This window comes from Macrosteles quadrilineatus, unplaced genomic scaffold (assembly GCF_028750875.1).
Source record: "Macrosteles quadrilineatus isolate MER2022 unplaced genomic scaffold, UCM_ALF_1.0 Scaffold_2__2_contigs__length_208266976, whole genome shotgun sequence".
Classification (NCBI taxonomy): Eukaryota; Metazoa; Arthropoda; class Insecta; order Hemiptera; family Cicadellidae; genus Macrosteles; species Macrosteles quadrilineatus.
Genome location: NW_026542595.1, coordinates 14,738,719 through 14,753,351, shown reverse-complemented (window position 1 = coordinate 14,753,351; position 14,633 = coordinate 14,738,719). Strand labels below are relative to the sequence as shown.

Below are 14,633 nucleotides of genomic sequence, written 5' to 3'. Positions count from 1 at the left end.
CCCGTAGTCACGTGATGACTATTGGCGAAGACAACTTTCTCACCAACTGGCATCGTGTAACCCCGGCTTGAGTTGAACATTTTTTGCAGCCCTCTGAGTAAGGTAGTGGTTAATCAGGAGGTAATTGCTAGACAAATATATTTGACAGATCGTCCCAGCTTCTTCTGTTGCTGGCATGGGTGGACCTACACACTGGTATGATGCCAGATTGTGCTGTTAAGCTAGAGGGGTTAGAAGTTTTGCTAGATCTCCAAGGAGCTCCTGCTGTATATGAGGCTGGTACAGACAATTCAACAAAGCTCAATAAGGTAACTACTTGTTGTTTTTAAATTTATGATTTTGAATTAGTTTTCTGCTGTAAAATAAATTGATACCAACTCAAAAGTTGACAGTTATTTATTAATTCATAATGTATACATATCATGATAATAATATAATAATAAACAATCATAATAATAGTAATTCATGTGTGATGCAACCAATTTTAAGGAGGGTAAAAACGTACTACAGTTAGACAAACAGCAGAACTGGGTCTCTGTGTTTTCATAGTTTAGACTATGTGTAAAAGAATGGAGGCCTAGTTTCAAACACAATAAAGTACAAATACACATTCATACGATATATGATGTTTTTATTTATCTGAAGCTTCGATTAAATTAAAACAATTAATCAGTTAAAACCGTGAATCAGCTTCGTATCGACCCCTGGATTTTATCGGTTCCTTTTGAGCACTCCGGGGAAGAAATATGATTGTGGCTGGTTCTAGGAGCAGGCCTAGCCTGTTCAGTGAAAACAATTTTGATTCCTCCTTTCAGAATTTGTGTCACACCACATGCTTCTACAGCAAGCATGGTTCGGTGTATTCTCCTTACACATTAAAATACCCCCGCCACAGCAAACCTGCAGACTAAGGCCCAGCGCACAAACCAGTTGCGCTTGCAACTGTTTTGTGACCTCGGCAATGTATTGCAGTGGGGAGGCGCACACGACGCAACTCGTTGAATGCAATTTAAAAAAAAACTTTTGAAACCAGTCACATACAACCGTTGGCCCGACGTTGCAGTTGCGTTGCAGACTTCAGTTGCACGAGACCACGGGGCGTTTTTGTGGTGTTTGTAGTATTTTGGTGGTATTTTGACGGCCGTATAGTGTTTTTAGTGTTTATAATTTCCTATCCGACTAGCTCTAGCTGCTGCAAACAGCCTAGGACTAACATTCTTGCTCAAATAAGGGTGAACCCAATGCTCTATCAGTACCCTTCGCTGTCTTCGGTATTGATAATAGCTAATAAAGTCTTCTTTGTCTGAGTCTGACATAGTAAGCGCACTTAAGGCTTTAAAACAATGTAACTGCACTAAATTGACACTCCACTGATTGCACAATAGACGCAACTGTAGTTGTAAAACAGTCACACCGTGTGCGGACAGAAGTCTTGTTTCAGTTGCAAACTGGTTTCAGATGCAACTGGTTTGCAACAGTTGCTGTAAAAAAGTAACACTGTGTGCGCTGGGCCTAAGCGAATTTCAACTTGTCTGATTACATATTTGCTCAAATATTTTATTTCCATAAACAAGACATATTTATTTCCAATTTAAATAACATTAGATTTAACAAATGCTTAGGTTTGCTGCTACAGGGAAGGTAAACAGTGTTTTTTTGACGAAACGTCAATAGTATAGGACGAAATAAATAAATTTGCCAAATTTGATCAACATATATCCATAAACAAGTAAGCTACAACAGTTTTCATTGTCTCCATAAGAATAACATGGGAATTTTAAATTTACACTTTTTTGAATTTTCTCTGTAACGAATAGGCATACAACAATGCTTCAATATACTAAATTATTTATTTTTTTAAGCTCTACAAAATGGTTGGGAAAGAAATTCCAAAATTTTTTGTTTTTAAGGTCCCATTTTTACCCCATAAAACCCCCCATAAACCCCCGTTCCCATGGTCCGATCATGCTGGTTCGCGAACTTGTTCGAATAAATGTAGGTTTACACGTTTATACCAAATTTCATCAAAATCGGATAATTTTGTTCGGGTTATCGTGCTAACGGACACACACACACATATATATAGGCTATATATATATATATATAAATATATAAATCTTACTAATATTATAAATGTGAAAGTTTGTGTGTTTGTTTGTTTGTTTGTGTGTTTGAAGTTCAATCACGCATAAACCACTGGACGGATTTGGCTGAAATTTGGCATGATGATAGCTTACATTCCCGTTTAACATATAGGCATATTCTTATCTCAAAAATCCTTTCGGGCTCCGCCCCAGTGGCTCTGTAGTTCCCCATGTTAACCTTATGAGTATTCATATTTAAAGGGAATTAAAGAATTTAGTCAGCTGTTTCAACTAAAAAAGTTGGTTCTATGATATGGAAAAGCATTAAATAGTATATTTCGTACCTAGGGCCGAAAATAAGGTTTTGACGGCTTGAGATAGTTTTTAAGTTCGAGACGAAGTCGAGAACTTAAGATCGAGAGCTGCAAAACCATTTCGGTCCGTGGTACAAACGCTATTTTTCACCACACTATACCCTATTAGGCCTACCACTATTCACCACTATAATAATGCACACTGATTGTCAACACAACTACAACTTTAAGGTTATGTGAAGAAATAATTTGAGGAATCAGCAAAAATATAAATAAATAGTTGCTAGGCAACGGTGACAATAACACAATTCTATATTGCAATGTTATGGATTTTGATTGTGTATTTAAAACGCATTCATGTTTTAAGTAAGTAAGCGGACAGCTGATTTTGCGGCCCCGGCCTGTAAAAACCTGCTCGGTCCCCAAATTGGCGACAGCTGGCATGGCCAGCAAAACGTAACTTTCAGCCTCCAATTATCGTATGTAATACAGCCAAAAACATCATAGTGTGGTGAAAAAGTTATAAGATTTACCAACAGTGTGCAGCATTATATTTTTTTGCATTTGTGAAAACAGCTAATTTGAACCAAGCAGCAACAAAAAACTTTGATTCACAATGAGAACTGTCAACGTAGGATTGTTTACAGTTATGTTTATGTTTTTCATTTCATGAATAATTTAATTTGTGATATTTTGCGAATTGTTGATAATTTATTTTTCTCTATTGTTTAGGTGAAGTGGTAGAACATTATGGCTATTGTAGATGTGTAATACTATAGAATACTGTAAATTTAAAAAAAGCAAATTTTATCAAACTGTGTCCTCCCTTATTGCAAACGCAAAGCTTGAGTATAAACTAACTGCAATAAGCGTTTTATACTTATATTCCAACCCCGTACGATGGACGGGTACTCGCTAGTATATATATATATATGAATTTGAGATTGTGTCAACCAAACAGACGGTTGTTATCAACCATTGTTTCTAAGTGTTATGTTTTTGGATGTACATAATACCTTATCGTTTAGTAAAGCACTTATTCATTTCATTTCATTTCATTATTTGAATTTGAACGGATGGTGTTTTTGGACTCTGGGGACCTCAAAACGAAAAAGTAAATCGATCCCGGGTCCAGGTCTTGAGACCTACGGTAATAGCTTATTCCCTATATGGGAAATTCGCTAAAATGTGACTTTCCCTAATACTTCAACATTTTAATGGTCACACACAAGACTGTGGTTGCCCAAAGTTCTGATTTTTTGAAAATGTTGTACATCTTCAAATTATTCAAGAGAATGACCCTCTTCTCTTCTGAATCAAATAAATAAGAAATCATAAATTTTGTCAGGTAGTCAGAAACACGGCAGAGGAGCTAGACAAAACAGTCAATTTTGAGAGACTTGATTGTATCAAGAAAGAGTGTTTTTATGATTTATTGGTTGCGTAGCCTCCTATAATATTTAGGTGTGACTCCTCTATTGTATGTGTAGGTTGAGATTTACGATCCAGAGTTTCTGAGTCATGCCAAGCTGTTTCCTGGTTGTGACTGCTTCTGCTGCAGCTGTACTGAGTATCAGCGACTGGTGATGGAAACACTCTGCCTTCGAGCCTCTTACTGCACCAACAATGACCAACCAACTCTGGCTCTGCAGAGCTTCAAAGGTTAAACTTTATGTTAATAACTATTGATATACAGTTTTACCATGCTATTGTTATTATTAATTCTGAAATGCTGAATTTTGGTAGGATCAAAAACTGTTAATTTGAAATTTTGTTTGGACTGTGAAACCCTCTTGGTTGTTACCAAAAATATGTTAAAATCATTTTTTAATGAGGTATATTCTATACATGGCTTTAAAAATACATCTTTGAGCAATTAAAATTTTTTTAGTATAATAAACCTACAAATCCTAGCTCAGCACTCAATTTTAAACTATAAAATTGAACCTGAACAAAATAGAAACGTTGCCCATTACAGCTAAATTGAAATTGAAATACCTCACTGACTCCTCATTTAATCCTCCTAATCATTTAATTTAAGTCTTTGAAAAATCATCAAAAACAAAACAAAGAAAAACATCAATAACTAGAGTTTTCTATCTGAACCTTGAAGATATTGACAGTTATCATAACTTTTTATGACACAGTACCGCATTTTCTCATATTTTCGTTGAGTTTCTCTAAACAGACCCAAAACTATAGTGTGGCCATTTGCCCCCTATTCGGTATCTTAGAACTGCTCCCAAGATTTTAAATGTAAACTTCCATCATTGACGAATGTAGTCAAAGCTTCCATTCAATGACATGTTTTAATGTTCAACAGAAAATACTAGAGGCATTTACAAATTGAACATTTTTCAAAACTTTTACCTTGAACCAATTGAATTTAAATTCAATTATAATTGTGAAAAAGCTTTCTAACTTAGATGTATATCAATTTAGATGTGCCATTTTATGTTCTAGTGGCTTTCCGAGTTCGAGATTATCTGAACAAGTCAGAAGACTTAGAAGTACAAACTTCTTCAATCCGTATGTGGAAATGCTATGCCGATACCTTGGCATTATACAACAGGCCGCAGGAAGAAATAAACATTAATGAGAAAACATCCACTGCTCTACCATTAATTAAACAACAAAATCCAATACTACTTCAACATATTCTTCACCAAAACTCATGCCGACAAAACTTGAAACCTGGTCTTAACAAATCAATCGGTAAGTTCAATCATAAAGATACCCTACAAGTGGCCAAAAAAAAAGAAGTTGAAATTAGTAAATGTGTTGATACAAAAATTTATCGATTCTCGATACCAATACCTGAAAAATCTATTCTCAATTCTTAATTCTAAAACTATTTTTAAAATTGTTTTACTAAATTTTTCTGAATTGATTGGTTATACTACACCAATCCCTGTCTTAATGTCCTTCCATCAAGTATTTTTGAGATGGGGCGTTTTTAAGTAACTTTAAAGAAAAAATTATGCAGAAATGATACATTCCAACTAGCCAATTTAAGTTTAAACCCTACTAAACACATAAAAAAACTACCAAATTAATATTTACCAATAATGAATATTTACCAATAATATTTACCAATAATTACCAATAATTAATATTTACCAATAATTAATAAACCAATATAATTTACCAATATTTTTTACCAATATAATTTACCAATATTTTTTTACCAATATAATTTACCAATAATTAATATTTACCAATAATAAATGAATATTTACCAACAAAAATCAAAAAGAAACTGATATTATAGAGGTGTGCTAGCCTGACATTTTCAGTCAAGCCAAACTCGGGGTAATATGGTGATCATCGCCAGCGGTCGTGGAGATATCATCTTCGTCTTCTGGGATCACTGCAATCTGAAATATCTTCCTCAATTACGGAAAGATCATAACTGTCTGTGCGGTCGCAGAAAAATCATGAATATCTACTGCGGCCATGTAGACATAATCATCAACTCCAGCGGTCATGGAAATGCCATCGTCGGCTTGCGTGATCGTGTCAAAATCATTTAACATCACCCGTGGCTGTGTAGACATAATCTCATCATTGACTCCCGCGGTCATGGAAACGTCATCGTGTCGTCCATGACCGCGGCAATCTCATGAAAATCTTCTGCGGCCGTGTAGACATGATCATTGTCTCACGCTATCAGGGAAACGTCCGCAATGGCGACGGTGTCAAAGTTTAGGCCTACTATTTACAAGAGACTTTATGTGGGTTGAATGCTGAAAATTTATAGATTGGCCATTCAAGATGCCCCTTTGCGCATGCGCCAGACAAAACTCCTGCCGCGGTAGTCTAAAAAAATCGCTGAGCAGGCGGACGAGGGCGTGCGTTAGTGTGGTGTGACTTGGCACATTTGATAACATGTTGAGCGATCTTTCAAAATTCGCTCCCGCCGCAGGAGCGAGCTCGATGTGACTTGGCCTTAACAGATTGAGCCCTAAGGGCCCTAACAGGTTTTGTATGCATATGTACTGGGCATTTTTGTATTATTTCAAACATTTTTAACTTTTTTTACTTTTATTAAAAACACCACAATCCATACATCATTTTAAAGAGGAAATCAATAGCTTTAAGAAAATGTAGGCTAATATATTATAAGGTAGATAAAAGAAAAACTTTTTAAATTTTTTTTTATAAAAAAACAATGAACATCCAAAAGTGTAGTTTTTATTAAACTTAATAAGCGATGACAGGAGTAGTATTAAGATCCTCATAGATAAACTTTGTGGACAATAGCACAACGAATAAAACAATATTACGCTATGGAAAGTTGTATCATCCAATTTTTACAGCAGTCTACTGTAGACATGCTAGGGCAAAGACGGGTGCCGAGCGTGCGAGCGAGGACGGGGAAACAGCTGATTTCCTGATGTTCCATACTCATAGGCTAGTTAGTTAGTTGTGAAATTGTCTGCTAGCCACTGACTTTACACAGGCATCAATCAGCAATCAGCGTACTACCAGTGGCCTATTACCATTGACTATATAAACACTATTTTTAAAGTTTATATAGTCAATGCTATTACTGAATACGATACTACAGTATACAAATTGTGACAGATATATGAAATGTAGAAAAACGTAACGTTAAAAAACGTGTATCTACTTGCTTGCATGGCATATAACAGGTGAAAAGGAAGGTTTTAGGACAATCGGGCACAGTTCTAGCCGTTAGAAATGGCTTTATAAAGTCACCATACGGCTTTTAGGAGATATGGCTTCGTAGTCTACAGCCTATGTTTTGAAATTCATGAATGCAAGTTCGCCATAGTTTGATTTTTTAAATGTCTACTTGCTCATGACAAAGACAAATAACAGGTGAAACGGGAGGTTTTTGGACAGTTGGACACAGATATAGACATTAGGCTTTAGAAAGTCAGTAAACAGCTTTTATGAGGATAGGGTCGTAGCCTACAATATGTTTTGAGATTTATGAATGCAATCGTCATAGTTAGTTTTAAAAATGTCTACTTATTCATGACAAATAAATGGGGAAATAGGAGGCTTTGCACTCAGTCCTAGACGTTAAAACTGGCTGTAGAAAGTCACCCAACGGCTTTTAGGAGGATATGGCCGTAGTCTACAGTGTGTTTTGAAATTCATTAATGCAATCGTCATAGTTTAATATTTAAAATGTCTATTTGCTCATGACAATAACAGGTGAAATGGGAGTTTATGGACAATTGGGCAAGGTTTTAGGTGTCAAAAATGGCTTTAGAAAGTCACCAAACGGCTTTGAAAATTCCAAATTTTCCCGGGGGAGGGCCTTATTGGGGGGCGCTCCACACCCCCCAAGCCCCCCGGTAGCCCCCCTGACAAGGTCCTACATTTGTCCCCCTGAAAGTTTTGATGCTGACAACGCCAATGCTTATTACCAAATAAAAAAATAAAAAAAAGATTTGAAAGAAAATAATTGATATTTTGTACATTATTATATATTATATAGGCCTACATATGGTTGCCATTTCAGAATAAAGTATTAACCCCTTCGCTTAAACTTATTTTTACACCTAACCGGGCCAAAAAAATGAATTATTTCTGTGTAATTTTACACAATTTACAATATTTTTACCTGCACTCAGAATTTTGTATTTGTATATCAAATACTGTTATTTTTCTAATCAGAATTGAATGTAGATTTAAAAAAACAAACATTTTATTGGTTAAAAGTATTTTTGTTATTTTTTATATCATATAATACAAAACAAAACAAAAAAATGTTGCCTTTTTTAAAAATTTTTGACTATAAAAGTTAAAAATATCTTACTGTTCTGCCTTAAAATACTAATTGACATGGGTTCACGCACACTGGTTTTGAGTACAGTAAAGTACCACCTTCCATTGCATACTATCTCTTACCGTATATTATCTTGTCTCCGTGGCCACTGAAACCTCAAGAGGATTCTGGCCTCCCATTCTCTTCTATCCCCCGCCTCTTCTAATGTAGATCCCAGTCTGGAGATTGTCACCAAAATAAAATTACTGATACAATACACAATTTTAAGTAATCCTAAATAAAAGAAAAAACCATGTAAAATAAATGATAATATCCACTGTGTTAAATATTAATTCACATTCCACATAATACAACTATTGTTTCCTGACATAATTAAATAAATTGTCCAATCTTTATATCAATCTTTTATATCAATTTTCACTGTATTAGGTGCTAAATAAATAAGTTATTTCATAACTTATATTGGAGATATTGGCAATTAATAATGAAATGTATAATTAAATTTACAAGTTCAACAAGGCCAATACATAATAATTTTATTTTATTTACTAGCGCTTTCAGAAACTAGGGTTCCATCTTCAGGCACCAGTACACTACAATGTTACCTGAAGATGGAAACCTAGTTTCTGAAAGCGCTAGTAAATAATTCATTCATTAAGTTATACCATGATAACTTACAATGGATATCACTTCCAACGTCTTAAGTTACAGCTTGTGACACTTAGGCCCCCCATACTCGTAACGACGTACACGACGTGGACTGTTCAGGCCGGGCCGGCCGGCCGATCGTTATGTGTATGGGGTCGTCTTCCGGCCGCCGGACGACCAAATTGGATGGGATTCCCATCAGTCGTCGTCCGGCCAACCCCCGCCTTCAGGCCGATCGTTACGTGTATGGGGTCGCCGGCAGGCCGCCGGAAGGCTGACAGTACAGTAGTAGCATAATTTTTTATTTACGTTCATTTTTAAGGTCAGGCACGGTCATTGACATAACCTAACTTTATTATCTGTTCAGTCTTTGTACTAATATGGCTACGTGGACTAATCAGCATGTGCTAGCCTTTATAGAAGAATACAGAGAGCATGAATGTCGGTGGAGGGTCAAAACAAAGGCATACCACAACAGGGATTTAAAAGATCCAGCTTATAGCAAGCTAACCAAAACGTTTTTGCCGTACGAAAACTGACTGCACACTTGCCACTAGGCGGAGAAATTTCAGTCCGGCCGGCCGGCCGATCGTTACGTGTATGGGGGGCCTTAGGCTGGCACTTGGGCCTAGCGCGGGAGGAGGATGGAGGTAAGGAAAGACCGGACTGCAAACATTTCTGCTGACTTACGGGGTTGACTCCCCGTGTTTCATGTACTTGAGCGCTTTCATGTGAGTCACAAGGACAGTTGACACAACCCGCATGACGGCACATGATGTTTTTGAACTAGAGGCTAGTAGCAATCGGTCAAGTGCCAGCTTACGTGTCACAAGCTGTAAGTTTCCTAATGTTTAAACAATCCAATGACTGAATATAAAATATCTTATTATGATTTGTTTTTTTGTTTTTTTTAGGACACAGAATAGTAATAGAAACAGAGGAAAATGTATCCATTGTTAATACTCCAACCAACAAAAAGGGACAAGTATTTGTTGCTAAAACTCCTCTAAGTGTTGTTGATGGCAACATAACACCAAAATGTATTAGGCAAGTAAGAAAGTTAACCTTTCCATCCAGTGGCGAAGAAAATACACCTCCGCCACATAAGGCAGTGAAGCCTAAATCAAAAAGAACCATCAAGCCACCTACAAAGATTAAAATAGAAACACCTCAGACAGCAAACAAGATGTTGAAGATCAACAAAACCCCTTTCACAATTGTAGATGACGATGGAAATGCAGTTGGAGTTATCAGCTCCCAAGTGAGTTCAAGGGCAAAGAAGAACACAGAAGTTAAACCTAGTTCCTCTGTTCACAAAAAGCTATTTAAGTCTGATCAAATGTCCACTGACAAGAAGTTGATTTCATCAATTGTTTTTAAGTCCCCAGAAAGGAAAAGTAACAGACAAAAAGTCTATGGAAATAAACAATCAAATCCTCCTCTAGATGACAGTTTGAAAAAGCTGGAATCCACCAACAAAAATGTTATTGAAGACAATTCTGATTCTAATTCAGAAATATTTTTATTTGAGGAATTGAAAGAGGAAGTTAATAATATCAAACATTCTATTCCAAAATCTACCTACAGCAAAAGTTCATTGAAAAGAGTAACAAAAAGTGTGATGAATTCAAGAAGCCATCCAGGAAGTAGTAAAGTAGATGTGGAAAGTGATGGCAGCGTAGTTGAAGGCACACCAACCCCACCTGGTAATAAAAAACTAACTCTACGAACATTGAGGCCAAAACGAACAGTGACCAAATAAAATAAGAACTAGAGTCTCAATAATGAGTCTCAATAATTTGATCATATTGATCGTAATTGTAATGCTGCCTTATTTGTCTATTTACTTGCAATGGTTTTTAATGTGGGTTTTATCTAGTAAAATTATGTAAATATATACATTCCGAGTGTGTTCAATAACTTAGCTAGATTGTGTTTTGATTAATCGAGCCACAATACATCATATCTCTATCATCCTGATTATACCCTCAATTAATAGTGGGAAGTATGTGGTAGTTTTTTTAAGTATACTTAGCTTGCACTGTTGAAAGAAAACAAAAAAATATTTTAAACTACTATTGCTGGTCATACTTTAAATTTTGCCACATAAATTCTCCCATTTCAAATAATGTTATTAGTACAACAATTTTGCCATGGACATTGTAAGGTGGTATTAATTAATAAAACAGATTCAATAACTTATTTTATTTAGGCTTTAGGAACAACAGCTCATTCAATGACAACAATAATGTCAGTCAAAGACAGACAATAATATACAAAACATGGATAGTCTACAATCCAAAAAAATAACGGCTTTAGAGCTTTACATCTTAAAATGAATTTCAAACTGTACGTTGATATAAAAGTTAAGTAAACAGTTTTGGGAAGACCGAATGAGCATATACAAATAATAACCAGGACACATTTATTTGTAATAAACAATGTTTAAAATACTTTTTGTCAAAAATTGCTTTCATAAAAACTACTATTCCATTACCATTAATAAACTTTATGTACATCTTATATTCCTGCAAAGTTAAATTGTATTAGCGTTTTTATTGCTTTATATTCAAGTAAATAAAATAATCAGGAAAACTTGTTTTAATTGTGAAATCACGTGCTTTTGAGAAGAAATTTGTATTTGTTACTTAAATATGACGAGTTTATAGAGCATCAGCTTTGAAACAATTAAAATTATGAAAACTGTATTGATTTTAATATCCCATTTCTATGTGTCAAATATGTTGTTCTAGAAAACTAGAGCAAATTATGATTTTATGGGCAAATCTATCTCTATTGGGCCTAGTATTATTATGTAAAATCTTAATCTATAAAACAAGAACTACTTGTCAAAATGTGATTGCTTCAGCCAGACTGCCTTAGTATAGGCTCTAAACCTATCAAGACCTTAACACTAGTATATTGATGCTGAGAGTAAATAATAATACTTCTAATCTTTTCTACCCGACCAAACACACTACACAAATAATCTATCTCCGCCCAAACCAACTACTAATTTTTGAAAAATTAGCCTACAGTATCATTAAAAAAGATTGTTAAATAAAACCATTATATCAGGATGTTTTGTGTATTATGTTTAGGCTCAGTTAAGTTGATAGCTCCAAAAACGTATGTGAGACCATTTAGGTCTAATTAATTAAACCACTAAATTACAATTTATGTAAACATTGATGAATAATATAGCAAAATAAACACTGCCTGAAAATATGTTCTATGAAGGTTTTAACAAATTTATTCACTCCACTACAGTATCTACTTAAAATACTACTCAATCAATAAATTAAAGGCTTTAGAACAAATAAAATTCTACAAAAATACATAATTAAGATGCATACTGTTAAAAAAAAAAACATCCATGAGTTTGGGAATGAATAGTATAGCCATAGTAGCCTTCTTAGAAATGATAAACATTCAACAATTAGAGAACAGGTGTCTAAAAACTTTGTTGTAGTCAGTTTTTTTTTGTAAGTTAACTTTTAAATTTGTTATGCTATTGAATCAATTTGCACCCCTTGGACATTGATCAAATGTACCCCTTTCCCGATTACGAATACATTTTCATGGACTCCCATGATTGCAGCAAATCAAATAATAATCTATACTATTATCAAATTGAGGTGGTGTCTGTTTGTCTGTGCAGCTGCCATGACTAAAATACTAATACATAATTTGCCTCCAGGATTGATTTAATGACTTAAAATGAGGTTACTAACCTGTCGTCAATCAGTCCTATATTGTCGTTGATGACTAGTTTCGGGGCTAAAACCCCATTTTCAAATCTTCTCTTCAGTCGTCATATGTCAAACTTCTGCTTGTGCAAGAAGATATGTTTGACATACGACGACTGAAGAGAAGATTTGAAAATGGAGTTTTAGCCCCGAAACTAGTCATCAACGACAATATAGGACTGATTGACGACAGGTTAGTAACCTCATTTTAAGTTAAAATACTAAACGGATACAGCCAAAATTAAACACACCGATAGTCCACATATCTAGGAATGTCATAGGCCTATTCACTTCCCTGAGTTTCTCTCAGGCTACGCCCCTTGGATCTCGAGAGTTTTGAGGTGAGGTTTTCAAAAGTAAATATTAATTGGTCTCCATGGGAGCATAAGAAAATTCACTACTCCCCGTTCGTGAACACATCATCATTGCCTCCCGTGGTCACAGAAATATCTTGGAAATCCCCCTCAGTTGTGAAGTCGTCATCATCGCCTCTCGAGATCACCGCACTGTCTTGACATTCCCCTGCGGTTGGTTGAGAAGAAATTATATTGTTGCGACAAACAACTGTTAATCATGTAAAACCAAAATCGTGTTGTAAAGTGTTTGCAGAGAGTACCAGTTTAAAATGTTTATTTATGGCTACTTATAAAAAAACTTTATAATTTATCAACTACAATGTGTAATACCCCTGTTTCATCAAACCTGCAGACTTAGCAAATTCCCATTTGCCTGATTTGATTTTCAATTAAATCTATTTCAATAACCTTAGGATTAACAAGGGCCTAGATTTGCTGCTACAGGGAGGTTAATAAATAGTGTTTTTAGTAAAATATTAATAGCTTAGTATAAAATAAACAAATTGGCCAAGTTTGATAAAACTACTGTACATCCATAAACAATCAAACTATACTAGTTTACTTTTCTCCATAAGAATAACATGGGAATTTTAAATTTTAAATTTTAAAATTTTCTCAGTAAAATTCTCTGTTTCCCCTTTACTCAACTTGACTTTTTGGAGCTAGCTGGTTTTAAATTAACAGCTTTTACAAAGGGGAAACATAGCCTAAGCCTATAGGCTAACTTCAAACCTAGTGAAGTACCTACAACATAATAAACAAATTTCATTCATTAGTTCCTTAGTTGTTAGAGTTGAGTTTTGCTGGTTACAAACCACCTTTAATAGGTATTTACCGGTACTATGCTGCAAACTGGTCATATAACTTAAGCTTAGTGTAGAAAGGAATGAGCACTAAATTTGGTGTTTCCACGTGATTTGGTTGGGCCAGGGCTACTAGAAATAAATTACTTCCCACAGTTTTGGATGTTTTTTCTGGACATGTATAAAACTGTTTTTTTATAAACGAATGTTTAAAACAGTAAGTAGTATGAACAGAGCTATTCTTTGAAAACAATTTCTGATGCTCTTAGATAAACAAGTGGATATTTTTATTTTATCAAGTTCAAGGTACACTTTATACTCTGAACACTAAATTAATTGTCTGCTTTACTAGATACATTAAAACAATATCAGTCACGCAATCATTCGTTTTAAAATGAATGTCAAGACTATAACACAAAAAGAACAGACAACAGCTAACATGAGCAACATAACAAATGAGTATAAAACAATGTAGGTATTACGTAATTAATTAATCAACTATTTTGTACTAGCACTAACAAGACTTAATGTATCACATTCTTTTATCATAACAATCCAACTTAATGTAAGTGATTAGACTACAACATGTACATCACAGTTAATAAAATAAAGACAATTGAATTATTTTAAATAGGTTTGTAACAACACTATACATAGTTAAATTAATTATTAAACAAATGTTAACATTTAAAAATTAAAAGCTCACTCAAGTATGACACATTCAAACACAAGATGCCATAAAAACTCCTCATACAATAGGCCATTAGTTAAAAAAGTTTAGACATGTTAAATTTTATGAACATATTATTTATGTCACATAACTTAATTAAAACTCCAAATTTCAAACCTATTTAACTAAAAGTATTTTTTGAAATAAATTTATTTATTCCAAGTGAATTTTTTCTCAGCAGATGG

At 34.6% G+C, this 14,633-nt stretch overlaps 1 protein-coding gene across 2 annotated transcripts in view; it reads left to right on the top strand.

Moving 5' to 3' along the window:
* LOC128987032 (uncharacterized) overlaps positions 1-11,518 on the top strand; it is a 115,898-nt gene extending 104,380 nt beyond the window's left edge. For both annotated transcript variants that reach the window (XM_054407695.1, XM_054407694.1), the window contains 4 exons: positions 149-308; positions 3,889-4,060; positions 4,862-5,113; positions 9,725-11,518. In XM_054407695.1, coding sequence (XP_054263670.1) covers positions 149-308; positions 3,889-4,060; positions 4,862-5,113; positions 9,725-10,572 — 1,432 coding nt within the window. In that variant the 3' untranslated portion in view covers positions 10,573-11,518. The remainder of the gene's footprint in view (positions 1-148; positions 309-3,888; positions 4,061-4,861; positions 5,114-9,724) is intronic.
* The last annotated feature ends 3,115 nt before the right edge of the window (positions 11,519-14,633 follow it).